We start from the raw sequence: 19,240 nt of genomic DNA on the forward strand, positions 1-19,240 counted from the left end.
TCTTGTGCAAAACTAAGGCGATTCTTCTAACATATGTTAAGTGATGTGTTGGTCCTAGATGTCCTCTTGTCCTTTTGGATCCTGACCTGATTCAGGAAAGCACATGTTTAAAATTGTTTTTTGCCTCCCCTTTTCCCTACTGATTTTAGTGGTAGTGCAGTTTTAATCATACTTTTTTCATGAGTACGTGAAACTACCCCTAGATACTTCCAACAAACTCTTAGGATTTCCTAAGTAAAGAGACACTGTCTAAATCCAGGTTTGGATTAGTTCTAATAACTGTGAAATTCCTGGAACTGCCTGAATCTCAGTCATTGTATTACAGAAAAACTTAATCATGCCATTTTTCTTGAATTTCCAGAAATAGGGAACAAGAAAGCCTGTGAAATCTAACGCTTTACTCACGGGGTTGAGCTAGTTCTTGTTACAGTAGAATTAACCTCCAGTAGTGGACAGGTGTCTACCTACAAAAACAGTTTTCGTTGCTGAGCTTCTTGTCAGCAGTCTCTGCAGCAGCTAGGCATTTGAGTATCTCTACTCAGATCTTTAAAAGTGTCTCAGTTTCTAACTCCTGTAGATTCTGTTTTTGAAGATGTAATGTCACAATCTTTATCTGATGTGAATCATCTGAAATTAGCTCACAGCACCCACGGAACTGGCTTGATGATGAAAAGATATCTACAGCTGGCTTTCCATTATTTTTCTAAAGAGCCCAACTCTGTCTTCAGTTCACTACAGTATGGGTTTATTTGGGATGGGTTTTACCATTGTTAATATGTTGTTGAAAACATAATTTGAATCTCTCGGTTGTATTTTCTGCAGTTGGCAAACCCCATAAATGTGGATACTGTGGTCGCAGCTATAAGCAGCGCAGCTCTTTGGAAGAACATAAAGAACGCTGTCATAACTACCTGCAAACCATGAGTATCTCGAGCAGCCTTTATTCAGGTAATAGCATGCAGCTGAAGTGTCTGTTCTAGGATTAACGCTCTCCTCACGTGTGCTTAGTAAAAGGAGTGTCGAAGGAACAGTAGTACATATGAGGCATCTCCTGTGTTAGGGAGGTAGAATATAACATGCTCACACACACATTCATGCACATATGTATGATACTCCATATGGATCTGTTCTATATTTGATAAATGTTTGGTTTTTACCTTGCTTCACTTAGCTCAAACAAAAAGCCAAAGTAAAACTCAGGTATATAGTAAAACATTTGCAAGACCTGGAATGTTTCGGTTCACCATCTCAAGACCAAGGTGTGACTATATCATCTCAGGACCTTTTGCTTTTGCTTCCATTCTATACTGCGATACTGTTGTGGATGTATTCCTAATAAAGTGTTAATATCAGTGTTCTGGGGCTGGAGAACCTTCTGCATTTTGTATCCCCTGTATATTGCCCCTTCTCAGGCACAGCTTAATGGACTTACTTGAACACTGAGATCAATTCATATGACAAGGATGAGCTATCTATCTCTGATTTCATGCTTCCAAGCAAGAGGGCAAGAAGACAGAGGGAATTAATTTAGCGTGTTTGACTGAGACAGTCCAGACAGGGTAATAATTTTTGGACAGGATTCTTTAACAAGCAAATTCCCATGTAAAACAAAATTGGGGGGCAGAGGGGTCATGCTTCTCTGAGAAACTGGGCTTATCAGGAGGGTAAAGTTCATTCCCCAGAGAATCTAATACTATGCCCAGAAATTGAAAAAGCAGATATTGGGGTTTGAGGGTTTTTTTTTTCCTTTAATAAAGGCCCTGTAGAGCTGTGTGGGACCAATCACAGTAAGTAGCCATACAGAATCCCATTGTGCATACAGTTTTAGATGGTAGATGAATATAAGGTCTAGCACCTGTGGTAGAGTTTAAGGCTGTAGCCTGTTCAGTAAGCTACATTTCTTGCATACCTTTTTGATCCTGTCAGCATACTTTATTCATTTTGTCAAATGACAAAATGGACAGTTCTTTCTGATGTGTTTGCAATGATGCCTCATTTAATACTGGATATCTGGACAGAACCTGAGTATGTTCTTACGTGTTATCAGATAATGTAAAGTATATGCACATAACAATAGCGGTGAATGCAGCTGAGATTCTTCTGACAGACAGCATGTTAGAGCAGCACCCCTTCTAATTTTACTGAGAGGCTGGAGAATATATAAAAAGAAAGCTCGAGGTAATGTACTGTAGGCAGCAATATTTACTACATGAAGAGGTGATAGGATTTAGAAGCAAATATTCTGTCTGGGATTAAAATTTTCAGTGTCTGGCACATGGGTCTGAAATGCCTGCACACAAAACACAAAACTATCTAAACTACTCTGAATAATCTCAGGGAACAAGAAATGTCATAAACTTTAATAAGAAATAATTTACAAATTTTAGAGCTGGAACTTTGGTTATAGCAAACCATGACAGAAAATAAAAAGATGTTTACAGTAGTTGAGGACTGAATATCTTTCAGTGGAGTGAAAACTTGGTGAATTCATGAACACTGTAGAAGAATTATTTCTCTTGCATATACAGAAAGTATCATTATATGTATTCCTATTAGGTGTAATAGGAGGGCTTTAACAAATCAGAAACAAAATTAAAGGATTAACTTCTGTTTTTAGCCCCTATATTCTGCTCAGGATTTCACTCTTAAAAGCGAGAAAAAAAAGCATAACTACCCAGTTAATAAACTACCCAGTTCTTCATGTTTCTAAAACCAAAATTGTCCGGCTTTTTTTTTTTTTTTTTTTTTGTAGTATTTTGCTTTCTAAACAATCTATTCTACCTCGTTGCAAACAGAGTAGTCCTGACTATAGATACCTTTCTCCCCATTCACATTTTTTCCTTTATAAATGTAAAATGCAACAGTTCAGCCTCAGTTGGTGTCCTTCTGGAATTTTTAAATATGTTCTGTATTATATTTAGAAAAGCACGTAGAGCTTACTGGCAAGAACTACTACTGTTTTCATGGTGTTTCAGGGTGCGATATGGAGCTATTACAGTCATAGTTAGGTCCCTTTTGTTTTTCATACTCAAAAATGTTGGTATAAAAATCTGTTAAGGCATCTGCTTTGGTGTTCTGCTACAGCGGGATTGCTTTTCATGTTTTTTTTTTTTTAATATTTTGTGCAATGTTCATTGTAAAAAAAAGAAGTCAGCTGAAAGGATCTAAACTGGAAAAAGCTTTCCATCAGCTTGTGGGAAAAGTACATATATAAAGGAAAGAGCCAGCAAAGAGGAGTAAGGAAGGGAACAAGACGTTGTATTATATGTTCTCTCTTTTTTTTTTTTTTTGCTTTCTTTAAGAGAAGGAGATTCAGCCTGAAATTCAAAACCTGATGAATTAAATGGCAAAATTCTTACTTTAGAGAACTGGAATCTCGTTCATATGGAGTTCTTCTCTTAGAGATATTAATTGGAGTTTTTCATCTGAGTTCGGTAGAAGCATGGTGAGGTCTTTCTAAGACCTATATAAAATAACAGAAGAGATAGTTTATTAAGTTTAAAAAGAGTCAATTACAATTCTTCGGTAACTTGTGGATTTTCATTTGGAAAGAAGAAATATGTATATTTTTCCAGTTTGCAGCAACTAAATTTCAGAAAAATAGTTATCAAGTTGGTGGCAAATTTCTTGTATTTTCTGTTGCAAAGGTTGGAAATTAGTATGTAATTCAATTTCCCCCCCTTTTTATTGCCATTTTTAAATTTGCAATATTAAAAGTTTGAGTGATGTTGAAACCATAATTTACCCTATCTGGAACTGATTTGAACGGGAATGTTCTTATATCCTAAACAGTTACTTCTTGATCCTTTCAGCTTTCAACTACAAATTTTATGGGTTTTTTTTTTCACTGTTAAGCTGGCTGCTGTAAAATATTCCCTGTAAATCTCTTCCTGAAATAGCATCTGGAAGCCTCAGGCAGCACAAGATGCTGGTACTTGCCTGTTGAACGAAGACTAGCCACCATCAGTGTCCTCTGCTATCCTGCACTTTTGCTACCAAATTCTTTTCACGTCTTGTGTTGGTCACAAATCTTTAGCATCTGAACGGGCTGAGGCCTAATTATGTGCGACTCCTTGTCACTGCAGTCTGTTCTGCTGCGGCAGCGAATTAAAAGCTACTCGCACGCTCTTCTGTTTGGTACTGCGGGGACGTTCTTGTCTGTAATGCTTGGCCTGCTCCTTCCAGTTATCCAGCGCCGCCCGATTTGGCAGCTTGCAGGAGTAATGCAACTTTCACAGTCAGGCTTTTAAAATCGCAACGGCAAATTGCCGCAATAACCTTGCACGGGAGCTGCATGTTCTTCTCATGAAGCCTCTTAAGAAGCAACCAGCGTAGCGGCTCTAACCACTGAGAAGCAGCCAAGTACAGGGGTGGTGGGTTCTGTGACCCTTTCTCACTTCTAAACGACGTAAATGCAGTGATCAAACATTTCTAGCAGGCACAGGCAACAGCAGGTAGCAAAGTGGTACACCTAACTGAAATAGCTTGCACAATCGGTGTCTATGAATTATCTTTTTCTTCTCACTTTTACACCAATGCACAAGCTGAGGTGAAATATCCATATCCTAGTAGCAGGCAAGAATAAAATTAACCCCCTTTCCTTCCTTTCCCTGCCAAGAAAATGAATTGTGCAGTGATCTCGACACATACTATATTTTCTTAAAATTTTGGAAGTCAGAAATGTTTTTCCATAAGTTTTCCAGAGCCATTGCATTTACAATGCCTTTTCATACATGCCTTCTGCTTCTGCAAGGAAGTGCTGAAGTGAAATACATACAGTCTCTTTTTCTTAGAGCCTCATAGCTAAGACTCCCTTTGCTAAGTTCCTAATTCTACAGTGTCTTAGCAGCAGCAGGAGGTTAGAAAACAGGTTTGAGTATAAGAAGTCAGTGCTCCACTACAGAAGCATGGTTAGCAATTTAGCTAAAAATGTCATTTACAGTCTAAAACTGCATCAAGAAAGTATGGCAGTATCTATTGGGGGGGGGGGGGGGAAGAAGGGAGGAGGGTCGGTGCAGCATGCAAAAATATTTATGGCTATGGGAGTCCGTAGGTTTTGCCCATCGGTCCTGCCGAAGAAGCGACAAGCAGCGAGGGAGGCTCTTCCCCTGGGAGAGGTGCAGTGGGACAGGGTGGGGGGCGGCAGGGTGAGAAGGTGGGCTACTCGGGGCCTGGTATCATTTGAGGACCTCGTTCTTCATTGCGCCGCGCTCACGCCCGTGCCGGCTGGCTGTGGAACCAGCGCGCCGCGACTGTGTTCCCTGCAGTCCGATGCCTATCCGGGACGAGGGAAGCGCGAACGCGTGTCCGGATTCATCGGCGTAAGGGTCTCTGTTACAAAGAGCCAGCGGTGGCCGGTGTCTGTAAGGGTGAGCTCCTGCTTCCAGCTGGTCGGGAGCTAAAAGACGTTAACTAAGAAATACTAACCTGAAGACAGTAGTTCCATTAAAATGGAACAAGCGTGCCTAATCCTTCTGATGTCATTTGATTTCAGCCATAAAAGAGGAAACTAACCAGAGTGAAATGGCTGAAGACCTGTGCAAGATAGGGTCAGAAAGATCCCTCGTGCTGGATAGACTAGCAAGTAACGTCGCCAAACGTAAGAGCTCTATGCCTCAGAAATTTGTTGGTAAGAGTTAAACGTTTGCTGTCTCCTAAAAAAAAAAAAAAGAAAAGAAAAAATAAAAAACACACAAAGCAAAGCAAAATCCAAAAAAAAAAGTCTCACAGGATTTTCACTCTTGTTTTATGATATTACTTGTTTTACTAAATTAGCAATATTTGTCTCAGTAGAAGCAGGTATAGGGATGTGTTGGGGGGAAAAAATATTTCCCCAGAATACATTTCTACAAGTTTAATTTGCCACATCTAGGGATCTATTTTAAGTCTTCCTACCTTTTTCTACTGCTTCAGAACCAGATCTTTAGAAGATCTGCTTTGGTTCTGGAGGTTGCCTTAGGAACCTCAAGATTGCTCAAGGAATATAGGTTTCTTGGTGGCAAAGCATTTGACCACGTGTTTAGGGTTATTTTTACTAATTTCTTGGATGAGATCCAGATCTGTGCGTATTAATATATGTAAAAGCATTTGTGAATAGCTGAGCATAGGCTGGATAATCCTCTTCACCTCTTCACAAAGACTGTATACTTTTCTAGGCTGTAATGATCATGGAAATAAATGTACATGGATCTGAAAATAAGACACAAAAAAAAGATCTTTGGGTACATACTGTAAGCAGTGCAACATTGCAGCTGTAAAGTACAGTCAGACTCACTGACATTATTTTATCAGCTATGTAAAATTACTTATGTAGTCTTAAATGAATCAAAATATGGGAGGTCAGATAACAGCAGACACTCACGCATCTAGCTGGATTCTTTAATAATTCTTTCCGTGTTGATTTATAATTCAGTTCCATAGGAGATAATTGGAGAAAATTAAAGTCTTTTTTAAAAACATCCATTAAGAAGGTGTTCAGTCAAAAGTCAAGGCAAAAAAAAGACCAGTTTATGGAACAAGAATTCCAAATATACTTTCTTCAAGAAGGACAAAATGGTGAAAGGAAAATCAGTATTTTTAGGACGAGGAAAGGGGAATCTCAGTTATGTCAGGAGGTGGAACAAAAAAATTGAAATGAAAGTCAAAGATTGGCTTCAAGTCCAAAGGCAACAACTGTAGGAGATGGTCAAGGGTAAGAAATGCCAACGCTTACAGAATAAAGGACCAAAGTTGTAGTAGAGGTAGTCAGCAAAAATACATCGGCTACGTGAGGCATATCAGATTCATTTAGACATCTTAGTAACGGCATGTGTTAGGCAAAAACATTAATTATCTGAAAACTCCAGGAAGACCGGAAGTGTTAAAATTTAAAAGATAGTAGCAACTATCCTATATGCAATGTAGCTGAGGGCGTGGACTAGCTTTTTCCATTCTCCTTTTCTCTTTTCACTTGGAGGAACAGACAGCCAGTTTAACTACAAGTCTTAGGAGGGCAGAGTTTCCTGCCAGTTAGTTATTCAGGGTGCAGTGTAGGAAGACAACCTACTGACAGCAGATACTTATGGAAATTTGCTAATCTTGAAAAAGATGGGCTTTTCTGGTGAGCAAGCGCCCCCAAAAGCGAGAACCTTTCCAATCCTCACCTGCTGCTTGATGTAATAGGTAAATTCCTAATTAACATAAGACTGGGACTGCTGGCCAGGAGAGCTTTTGGGGAATAAACCATATTCATTGCTCCTGTAGAGCTCCATGGTGTCCCAGTCCCCATGCTGAATTCCAGGGAGAAGGAGCAAATGGCATCCTCCACGTAAGAGAAAGCTTGTCTGCTGCTCCACGTGTTGTTCTCAAGGCTAAATGCATTACCTTTCAAAACTGAAATTGTTCACCAAATTAAGCTAGTTATCTATAAAATTCTTTGACAGCAAAAGTGCTCCTTAAGCCCTCTTAAGTGGCAGCCTGCTTTCCAGACTGGGATAGCGCTCGTGTTTGAAAGCAGAACGGGCCTTTTAAATGCAAGGGTGAAAACTGCAAGTGAGTTTGACACGTTTATCGTGTTAAAAGAATAAGCCGCAAAGAAAATCGAGGGGAAAAAAATAAAAAAGCCCACATGCATTGAAGTGCATTTGCAGTTCCTATTTAGGTACCTGCTGCAGAACCTTGAACAGTGCAAAGCTGGAAGTGCATCAAACCATTAGCAGTTTAATTTACTTATGCTCTAATAACCACAAAAATGAGCTATTATTTTTAATGAATGAAAGTATTATCTGCATTTCCCAGATACAGAAATGATACCTGCCTACCTCAAGTTTGTGTGTGTTTCAGACAGAATTTGTTTCTTGCCTGGAAACCAATTTTTCTTATGAGCAGTTGATTCTCTTCATCCATCAACTAGTTATGCTACATAAAGCAAATACTACCTAAGAAATAGCTCTTAAAATTATGCTTTCTGGATGCCCAAAAGGTGTATAACGAAGAGCAGTCCAACTTTTTGGTAATACACAGTGCACGTGGAATAGAAATGATTTTCACCTTGCTTTTCCATCATTGAGTCAAAGGAATACATTAAGAGCGTTTTTCCAAATATCTAGGAGTCTTTTACAGGGCCTATTTTGAATCTCGAGCCTTAAACTCTGCCTGAAAACTATAGCATTAGAATGGGTAAATCTGGGGAGGGGGGAAGCACTCTACTAGTGGCATGCTCAAATTGGCAGAATAATAGTGAAAGTAGTGAAGAATAAGTAGTAAGTAAGTGATGCACTGTAGTAGCTAGACGATGTCGACACTCTACATCCCTCGAGAAACTTTTGCACAGCTAAGAGTGTTATTTTTTTTCTTTGCTTGTGGAGCATGGACAAACTAGTGTGCAAGCATGTTTCCTGGAAAATGTAGCTAGCAGGACTTCTGCACTTTTAAGCGCTGTCACTGCAAGGTTTGATGCCAAAAGCTTTCTGATCTGTGCTCTTGCTCTTCATTGACTTCGAATATTTTATTTGGGTAAAAAATGGGTGGGAAATTGTTGATAAATTAATTTTGGAGTACTTCTAGGAAATTTTCCTTGTTACTGTTTTATCATTTCTTGTAAAAAAATGACAAATTAAGATTTATTTTATAGGATCATTTATATACTGGGAATTTTAGGGTAAAGGAGGGGAGAATCTTCTCCTTTTTAAGCTCAACAAGCAAATATCATGTTGTCTAGGAAATAGTGACAGCACTATGACCTTCTAGAGACGTTTGTGTCTTCCACTGAATTTCCCAAAACCTGCAGAGCTAACCCATCCAGACTGTAAATAATGTGCTATTGGTAGTCCCTGGGAACATGTAGGAATGTTTTCATTCCTTTGCATTTGCATAGTTTATTAGAGGCCTGATAATAATGTTGATGGTTTACAGATACTGTTTGAGAAGACTATTTGGGACCATAAAATCAGGATCTTTTTTTAAAAAATCATTTTTTTTCCTTCTCACTCCCAAATCTTGCTTTCCATGTTTTGCTTTCTCTTACCTATGGAGAAATTTTCAGAAATACTGGTGATACTCAGCGTTCAATACTAGAGTATACAATAATCTTGCTCTATAAATGACTTTTTACCTGACTGGAAAAATACCTTCCAACTACAAGTGCAATTAAAATTTTTCCATGCCTCTTGGCTGCTCCTATAGATTATACTTTTTGACATAAATTTTCTAGGAACATGTGGAGCTTCTCATAATGTATCTAACATACGGCTTCTTTTTAAAAAAAGGGGTGGGGGAAGGTTGCAATATGAAAAAATAAGTTTTTGATTAGGTTGATTTTTTTTCCCCAAAAGGATTTATGCACACACTATTGATGTGGATTATTTGTAAGATTCTGATGTCTAAAACTAAAACACACATTTTTCCAGTCTAAAAAATGTAATGTTTTATGAAAAAAAAATGTTTTTTCTGAAGCATGCTCTGAAGCATGAAGGCCAGGCTCCCTGTAACTGTCCTGGTCTTCACTAGCCACGAAGGCATGCCATAGCGCAGGGTGGGAGATAGGTGAGGCAATCCAGTTAGGAAGGAGAAGGAAAGGATGAGGCACTTGACTTGTAACAACTCCCACAAGTTTTCCTGTGATTTTTCCAGAAATCTCTTTTCATCCATATGCTTTGCCAAAAGCCTCAAATTGTTTTGCAGGTTAAAAAAACCACCAACCAGTCTTCTGACCAGATATTAGGGAACTGTGAACGCCACAGGTGTACTTGAAATGCAGATTTGACCAATTCTTTTAAGTTCTTATTTTTCTTGTTGTCTTATTATTCCATGATATTCAGTTCCCTAATTATGCAGCAGTCAGCCATCTAACTCTTGACTGTTTTTCAATGCAGGTGAGAAATGTCTGTCTGATCTGCCGTATGATGCCACCACCAACTATGAGAAGGAGAATGAGATAATGCAGACCCATGTTATAGACCAGGCCATTAATAACGCCATCAGTTACCTGGGGGCAGAGTCTCTGCGTCCCCTTGTCCAGACACCGCCAGGTGGTTCGGAGGTGGTGCCCGTCATCAGCTCCATGTATCAGCTCCACAAACCTCTTGGGGACAATCAGACTCGCTCCAACCACACAGCTCAGGACAGCGCGGTGGAGAACTTGTTGCTGCTTTCCAAAGCCAAATCTGTCTCCTCCGAGCGGGATGCCTCTCCCAGCAACAGCTGCCAAGACTCAACAGATACCGAGAGCAATAATGAGGAACGCAGTGGTTTAATTTACCTGACAAATCACATAGGTCCCCATGCCAGAAACGGCTTATCTATAAAAGAAGAAAACAGGCAATATGATATCTTGAGGGCAGGTACTGACAATTCCCAGGATGCTTTCAAAGTGATCAGCAGCAACGGGGAACAAGTGAAAGTTTACAAGTGCGAACACTGTCGAGTCCTTTTCTTGGACCACGTGATGTATACGATCCATATGGGCTGCCACGGGTTCCGTGACCCCTTTGAATGCAACATGTGTGGCTACCACAGCCAGGACAGGTATGAATTCTCTTCCCACATAACCCGAGGGGAGCACCGTTTCCACATGAGCTAAAACTCCTCCGGCACGGATCCAGCCTCAGCAGCTGCATTGCCGGAGCTGCACGAGCAACAGCAGCAGCAAAGCACAAGTCTACCGGACAGTACACATAACAAGAACATCAAACGTTCAGACATCTGCCACGAGAAAAGATTTTTCTTTTGGTAGCAGTCACTGCAACTCAGTTTTCTAAAATGAGTATTGAAATTTGTATTGCAAATATTTGGTCACCAAAACTTTTAGTAATGTAAGTAGGAGCTTTTGTAGTCACAAAGCCGAAAGCCCTTTCCTTTAACTGTTGCTTCCTGCTAAACCTCCCTTGCCTAAACTGTTACCCACGCACCGAGTGCACAGCACGGATGAGAGCACGACAGGCAGGAGCGGTCTGGCCTTCTGTCTGAGTGTCCCGAGCACAGGGCTCTTTTACACCACATGTATATTTTCTGACTTCCTGGTATTGTTTGGCTCATTTAGGAAGATTAAACTCAACTAAAGATGGAGGGTCCCCTGCTAGATGACTTTGCAGATTGCTTGAGTGGGACTGGAACCCAGCCAGAGGGTCCTGAGTTATTCTGGCAGTAAAAAGTAGAGCATTTCCACGTGCAAGGGTGCTGTTTGTACTGATGTTATGGCATGCCTTATTTGTAACATGAGGCAGGAGATCAGGTGTGTGAAAGATATAAGAAATACCCTTGTAATACACTCTGTGAAGTATGGATTGCATTTAATGTATAGAAAAGGGTTTTGTTGCCTCTTTTTTTCCTTTAAATAAATGTTTTGTCTCCCTAGCCAATAAAACTCCTTTTTTCTTAAAAAAAAAAAGAAAGAAAGAAATCCTCAAGAAATCCTCCTCTCTCTGCATAAGCAACAGTTATGATGCATTTAAATTTTCTTTTTTTTTAGGTTGTAGTCATTTAGAAAAGGCTGATGTACGATCAGGGAAAGCACTAGCTACAAATATGCACAGGGCATGTCTGCTTATACATATTTTTCAGCGTTTCTTTCTAAATGCCTGGAAAATATCCAGGTGTCCCTATTTTACATGTGAAAAAATTCCCATTCTACTTGCACAGAAAAAAAGTCCTTTTTTTGAGATTTGTGGCTCTAGCTGGAAGTGTTGCACCTAATTATTTTTAAATTACTGAGCTGAATTAAACCCCCCCAGGCAAAATTTGTAGCTTTCTTCTCTTTCCTGGAACTTGCTGTTTAATGAGGGACTGAGCCCTGCAAAGGTGCTGAGCACCCTGGCTTCCTATTCAACAAAACATTTTCACATGGTCTTTTAAGTTATATTTACTTCAGCAGCGTTTTGCTGAATAGAGACCAGAGAATGTAGCACTTTGCAGAGTCCAATAAAATCTACTGAGAGCCTTCGCAGCTATTTTAACTATTTTAATCTACTGAGAGCCTTCACAGATATTTTAATGTCGGTTATAATGAAAACTTCTACGAAGAATAGATTTTAACCCCAAACACAGCTGATATATAAAAAAAAGGGCTTTTTTTTTTCTAACTTCTTCTTAACTTCCTCTTCCAAAAAGAGCTCATTCCTCTCCCTGAACACCCTCCTAGTTTAAGATTGGGCAACAAAGAAAGAAATTTGTGCAGCTGCATAAACATCTCTCAGCAGGCTGGAATATTTCTTTCCTGGGTAACATTTGTAAAAATAACCCATCCAATTAGCTCACTTAATGTATAAATGTTGCCACACTATTTTAGTAAAGGGATATTGTCCAATAATCAAACTCATAGAGCTGCCAAGACCTGGAATTTTGTAATGCAGTTGCACAGGCTGCATTAAAAACACTTGCAAGCACGTATATATTACAAGCGATTTGATGAACACTTGTACCTAGGACAATTTGGTCTGAGGTGCTTAGTTATATTTAATACACATTTGTTTCATGTACACCCAGAGTTCCTCCTTCTGCTTTCACTTATGCAGGTGTAAGTCAGGAGCAACGCTGAAGTTGGAGGAAAGCTGCTGGTGAAATCCTGAGTTACGAACACAGGCTTTCAGAGTTCCTTAGCTTTTCCCGCTAACTACAGGCCACGTCCCTCGGTGACGAGGCGCACGGCGGTGGCGTTGCACCGAAAGGCGGCTAGCTTTGTCACCGGGTACCAGCGCTGCGCGTGAGCTTTCCCGGGCTGATGCAAACACCTACAACAGCGAGAAGAAGTTGTTAGCACGTGTTAGGTAGAATAACCCCAAAATAAGAGCGCCAACACCACCAAAAGGGAAAAAAAAAAATAGGGGGGCGGTACAGGCCCGATGCTGAGATGCTGAGTACTGCCCCGTGCCATAGTGTCATAACTTAATTACCAAAATTACATTACAGCTTGGTGCCTTCCAGCCACAGCTATTACGGAAGGTAAAAAGCCACAAAAGATTTGTGGGCAGGAGTTCATCACCATGGCCGTTACCGATCCAGCTTCAAAACAGACTGTACGCAGCTAGGTGGAAGCAGCATTTAAACGTGTCGTGTAGGTATGACGTGCAGCAGACCTTCGAAGAAAGGGCTTTCAGTGATAAGGTTTTTTTTCTTTTCAATTAAAGTCCAGATTATTTCGTTTTTCTTAGTTGGCAAGAACAAACTCATCTGTTCCTGCCTCCTCTCACCTTTCAGGTGGGTCTGAGCAAGAAGGGACTTGGTAATTTCTTAGCTCCTCTTCAGTGACATCTGATGAGACTGTAGAGCAACACGCTGCTTTTATTACTGTTAGTCCACTTTTCTACCGCTCTTAGGTTTAGGCCACTATATATGCCATGCCATAATGTTTTTACCCCTCATTTAGGGGGAGAGCTAATTTGGGGGTTATTTGTTTGCTTTTAACTAAAATAAAAAAAATAAATAAAACACAAGTAAAACCACATTCATTGTTCATGTAAATGGGCACAGCTCCAGTGGAGTTTAGCACTGTCTTGGACTTAGTCTTTAAATATGGATTTAAAAGATATTGATATTTTACATATAAGGTCTGATTAGTGGATGGGGGTCACTGCATTGGCATTTGTACGCACACGTGCATGGGTGTGTGTGAGGTTCTGTGTCACTTGATGACATGCACATGCCAGTACCTGTGGTTGTGTGTATCTCATACAGGTTTTTTTTATATCTATCTACCTGTCTAGCTCTATAAAATGTTTTGTACCACGTGATGACGCACTGTCAATCGAAGTGGATTTGTTTCTTGGGTCTTGAGTTTTCCTATTTGTACTGTAACACAATATGTTGATGTTGTATATTAAACAGTACAGCAGTATAAGTAAGTTTATTACGATACAGTGTATCAGAGGGTATAGTCAAAGGGCAGGAGCAAACAAAACAGCATTCCTGGTTTGTAAAGGGGCTCTCTTCTGTTGCTGGTTTGGTTTTGCACAAAATCATCTTCATATTGTCTGGCAACAAATGTCTCAATAATTTTATTTATGAACATGCAAGGAAGGCATGAAAATGGGCTGTTCTGTGTGTACATCTAAACAAACCATGCCCTTAGAAAACTAGTTTAGTATTATCTCCCTTTTTCTCTCTCATGTGCTGCTGCAATACCCTATATGGTTTAGCTCAACCCTAGAAGGAGTGAATATGATGAATGGCTTAAGTTTATATCTGCTTTTTAAAAAGAGCTGCTTCCCAACCCTTCCCCAGCACTGCCTTTTCTAATAGGAAAGTTGTATTAACACACTTACTTTTTTTGGGGGGGGGGCTGTGTTTTTATATTATAACTTCATTTTTCTTTGAGAGCATTGTATTTAAAAGAAAAATCAAGCGAATTCCATAAAAGTTTGAAATGCAACTAACTTACGTCTGCAAAGCGAGATGTATCTTGTAAGACAAGAGAGGCTGGAGCCCCCTCGGTGACGACCCGACGCGGGGCCGTGGGCCTGTGGCGGGGGGCAGGGGGGAAGGATGTGCCCACAACACATCCGAACAATTTATTCCAAACAATTTATGAACAGAATGAGATGAAATAAAAATATTCTAATGGTACTATAAGCAGTAATTCTAACCGCTTCCCAAAATCAAGGTTTTTCCCAAGCTATTGAGGTACGGGTTGATCATAAACTGCAGCCACTCTTCTATAAGAAGAGAGGTTTTAATGTAGTGATTTTTTTGTGCGTTGTGATAGATAGCTCTTAGTAAACAAAATGAACTAAAAATGTGTGTTGCAGCCGGTGCCTCTGCTGGAAGATAAACACAAGTTGTTAACCAATACCAATCACAGCACTAGATCAAATCTAATATTCTCAATCAACATTATTAAATCCTTGAACTTCAGTAGAGACATCCACAGATTTAAATGAAAGTTTGCGCAGCTATAAACACATCCTGCCTTTCTACTGTGTTTCAAAGACTTTTCTTGAAATCATCTTTATTTGTATTTTTTGCTAGTCCCTTAACTTGATTAAATTACACTGGAAACTGCTGTAGGTGCAAAGACATGAAATATTATGTAGACGCAAACATACAATCATGAGTTGCGAGTATTTTATGCCTTGTGTCCCCAAACGGGCTTTGTAATTGGCACTTAAGCACTGAACCATCAAAATGGTATCTAGATGTGTCCAGCAACCAACATTTTCTAACCAGTCTTTGCAGGCAAGAAACACTCTAAAACAGCCCAGATTCTCTTAGCTGATATCAAAATGAGAACTCAGAGCCAGACTTGGAGCACACAGATCTGATAATGCAAGAATTTCCTATTTTCTTCTGCATAGGAAAAAAAAAATGCATGTATTCAAAAATTTTTTTTTTAGAGGAAAACTGGTTATCAGCATTGAGAATATTACATTGTTTTTACCAGGTTGTGAGTAGAGATTGTCAAAGGCATAGGAGAGAGAAGAGGTTTCACTGAAAGGTTCAAGTTTTCAGGAGCTGCAGCAAATTGAAAGCTGAAAATGCTGCAGCTGGAAATCACAATATTTGATTTCTGAAAGCTCTGTTGCTGTTGTGTCCGGACAGTGGCTGCTCCAGGGCATCTGTATCTGCGATGGGTCAGCTAAGGCCTGTCTTCCATCATGAAACACAACCTACTGCCTGTCCAGGAGGAAAATGGTGCATGAGAGCAACTTCTGGCTCTGATGCATCAGGAACGACAAAAAAATTAATGAGGGAGACCTTGCCTGCAGAAAGGAGTGGACGTTTTAATTTAAAAAGGAGTCTCATCATGCATGTCACATATAGAGAACCCAGGGGTTTTAAATTGTGGCCCACCTTCTCCCTTGGTTGCATAGGCCTTGAATTTTCAGGGCTGCTGAGCATGCGACTCTCACTTAAATCACCAGGAGCTGCGGACACGCGGCATTTCTGCAAATCGGGCCACGGCTGCTGCGAGGTGGATACTCAAAAGCGGGAGGGCCAAACTTTGTCAGGGCTTCTTTGAAAATGGGATAGCTTTTTCTCATCAGAGCGACAGGAGTGAGGTATCCAACGTCTGGCTTCAGACAACAGGAATTCACAGGCATCTGCAATATAAACGCATCACATTTATATAAAAAATGGACCGCAGCGAGCACGGACGAAATTCTGCTCCTCACTATATGAGCAAACTCACTGACAGCAGTGAGGCTTTTGCTGAATCCAGCACGGAGCCTTACTTTTTTTTTTTTTTCCTTTGTGCATTTAAAGTAAGACCTCACTGCTTTAAAGGATGTCCCAGGTCACAGAATGATTCCCGGGTTTATCTGTCCCGACCACACGTATTAAACGCGGGAGCGATAGAGGGCAGCTGCTGCTGGGGCTGCTGCGGGGGGCGGCTGCAAATCACACAAACCAACGCCTTCCTGTCCCTCGGGAGAGAAGTGAAGGTTCTGGTTTATAAGCAGTTAGAAAAAATAAAAAAAATAAAAAAATATATATTTTTTTTAAAAAAATCTACACCTTGCAGCAGACAGTGAGCCTGGGGCTGGTGGGGTGAGGAAGTTAATCAGCACCGAGCAGGCTGTTCGGGATGAGGCCAAACAGATGGCTCGTCTCTGAAATGGCAAAACGGGAAGCAGATGTGGCCGCTGCTTCTCCCCATGCATAACTGGGAACCAGCCGGTTGGTGAGGAAATTTGCATAACAAGGATAATTTGGTATCAAAACTGTCCCTAGAAGTGATCTGAATGGATCTGGGCACAGTTGACAGTTTTCACTTCTTGTTTCCCACTCAGTGTTCAACCAGATTAAGTTTTAATTTTGAACCTACTGTTTGCCCGAGGTTGCTCTCTGGTATTTTCTCGGGAAAGCTGTGCTGCAGGCAGGGGCTTGCCAAGCCTGCCCCGACGCTTTCGGGGCCAAAACCCCTCATCTCCGTCAGGTCAGTTAAGATCTCCGCGGCTAGTTTCAGCGGGCCCTGATTTTTGGCATCAGGTCCGCAATCATCCCACGACCAAACGGTACCGTTAAGCCTGAACGAATACCGATTTTCACAGTGACCGGAGACAAGTTTTGACTCAGGCCTCAGGTTTAGGAAAGACAAAGCCAAGAAGGGCAGAAGGGGCCGGGGGACCTGCGGAGACGGGCGCCCGCGGCACCGGCTGCAGAACGGCGTCCTCCCGCTCTGCAGCCTCACGAGCCTGCGGCGGCGGGAGAGACCACAGGAGCAGCCCCCACTCTGTTGGACAGGTGGGGAAAGCAGAGGGAGCGAACGCTCGCTGAAACACCCAAGCTGGGAGGCACCAGCAGAAGTGCTGTCGCCTACATTTTACTTTCAGATTTTTTAGCACAGCACATCTCAGGTTTACCTCTCCACCTCAGAGGTCTTACTCTGGAACAGACATTTGTAAACTCTCGTTTTCACATTGCATCCAGTCACGAAATTCGTATGAATACAGTCTAACTATATTTATATTTTATTTGCATAGTCTGTAGCGAATGCACATGGGAAATGCACTTAACACACTTACACATGTATGTAGGGTTTGGTGGGTTTTTTTGGACTCATGAAAAATTGGTACAAATTAGAATGATCACTTCTGCTCTGGAAACATCTGTCTCACTAATCCCGCTGTCAACATAAGCTGTCTGAGATGCAATTAAAAATGTTTGAGAAGGTCAAAATAACTCTGATGTTGTGATAGTACCTGCCAGGGGAATTCTACCAAAGGAACCAAAGGAAGACTAAGCACTAATAAAAGACCCTGCAGTACCTGTATCCACAGTGTTCTGCTTCTAAGTCACACTTACACGGCATTTAACTGACCTTCAAGCACAGGTTTGATCCTGATCAGCAGAAATAGTAGAAATGCACAAGAAGAAAAACTGGGGTGGTTTTAGGAAGCCAATAGAAAGCAAGCGTTAGCAGGCTGCGTAGCCTGAAATTAAGGATTTTCTACAAAACTCTGAAGCACAAACCAGAAGAAAGAGCCTATAGGTATCTGTTTGAGTTGTATAAAATAGTTCTTGATGGCTGACCATAATTTGGTCATTTAAAGTAGGGAGAAATGTACCAGAAGTGATCAGAAGACCAGCAGGGAAATGAGGGGTGGTAGAAGATTGCGTGGAAAAATTAACACATCAAGCTCAGCAGTGATGAAGAAAGAAATTACTCTCTTCCATAAGGGTTATTACTACAGAACTAAGAAAGGCCAAAACCAGCACATTTCAAGGAAAATTTTGATTCTATCTTTCTTAATAGTTGCACGTCTTTTACATGGTGGAGGAGTTGGTCTCTTGTCTTGATTATCCTTAAATGTAAAATCAATTTGCCAAATGTGAAACTATCAGTTCTCCCCCCCCCCTCCTTTCTTGAGAGCGAAATTGTGGCAAAGAAAGCCTAAATTTCTTATGCAAGATCATGCAGTGAGTTTCTGATAAAATCAAGACTGCTAGTCAGGTCTTCTACTACTTGCTTGTTCTCCAACTGCTGACTAGGTTTCCTCTTCAACGGGTAGTAAATTTAGCAATCCATATTGGCAGGTCCTTACACTAATTCCTAGAGCTGTAAAAGGGGCACAAATCTAAGTCTTTAGATTTCATCTGTGTATGTGTGTGAGTGTGTCTACACTATATGGGTGTGCAATTCAAAATATATAATAATTTATAAAAAAAATTAACCAATCGTTGCCATTTTTCCTTCCATTTCTTTGTTATTGCAAGATCTTATCTGTTACCAAACATTTCAGGTTATTTTGGCCAAACATACAAAGATACATAGTCTTTTCCACGATTAAGACAACTTTTGACATGCAAATTTCTTTAAATGATGCACAGATAAAAAGGAAAACACTATTGCAAAAGCAGCCCTCCAACTGATGCATGGAACTGCAGACCTTTCATCAGTTCTCCTACAGACATAAAATGACCTGCTCAAAATCACTTTCACAGCAATCATCCAAATTAGAAAATTTGGAATGTCTCCTCAGCCTTAAAAACAAAATAAAACAATGCAAAACCACCCTGTTCAGCCTTTTTCTCCTCCCAACTATCTAAGGAAAAATTTTTAAAAAATTCCAGGAGGATAACAATGTGAAAATAATGTGCTCCAAAGAAAAGGAAAGGTTTGATGGATTCAGTCAGCAGGCTAGTTTACAATAGAAAACATAAGGCTTGCTGGAAACTTTGCACAAATACTGACATGCAAAATAGAAACTTCAGATAAGCTGTGGAAAGAGGGTGGGATTTCCAGAAAATAGGGAAGGACGTGTTACACCCTCCTTGTCAAATTTTGCAGGATCACCCCAGCTTCTTTGGAGAAAAGCTTTGTATATGT

General features: G+C 40.5%; 1 protein-coding gene across 4 annotated transcripts in view; it reads left to right on the forward strand.

Annotated features, from left to right (window-relative positions):
• The window catches only part of IKZF1 (IKAROS family zinc finger 1), a 64,025-nt gene extending 52,702 nt beyond the window's left edge, over nucleotides 1-11,323 (forward strand). For 2 of the 4 annotated variants that reach the window (XM_062567939.1, XM_062567941.1), the window contains 3 exons: nucleotides 823-948; nucleotides 5,495-5,629; nucleotides 9,852-11,323. In XM_062567939.1, the coding sequence (XP_062423923.1) occupies nucleotides 823-948; nucleotides 5,495-5,629; nucleotides 9,852-10,558 (968 nt within the window). In that variant the 3' untranslated portion in view covers nucleotides 10,559-11,323. The remainder of the gene's footprint in view (nucleotides 1-822; nucleotides 949-5,494; nucleotides 5,630-9,851) is intronic. The other 2 variants (XM_062567940.1, XM_062567942.1) reach the window with 1 other exon arrangement.
• The last annotated feature ends 7,917 nt before the right edge of the window (nucleotides 11,324-19,240 follow it).

This window comes from Rhea pennata, chromosome 2 (assembly GCF_028389875.1).
Source record: "Rhea pennata isolate bPtePen1 chromosome 2, bPtePen1.pri, whole genome shotgun sequence".
NCBI lineage: Eukaryota > Metazoa > Chordata > Aves > Rheiformes > Rheidae > Rhea > Rhea pennata.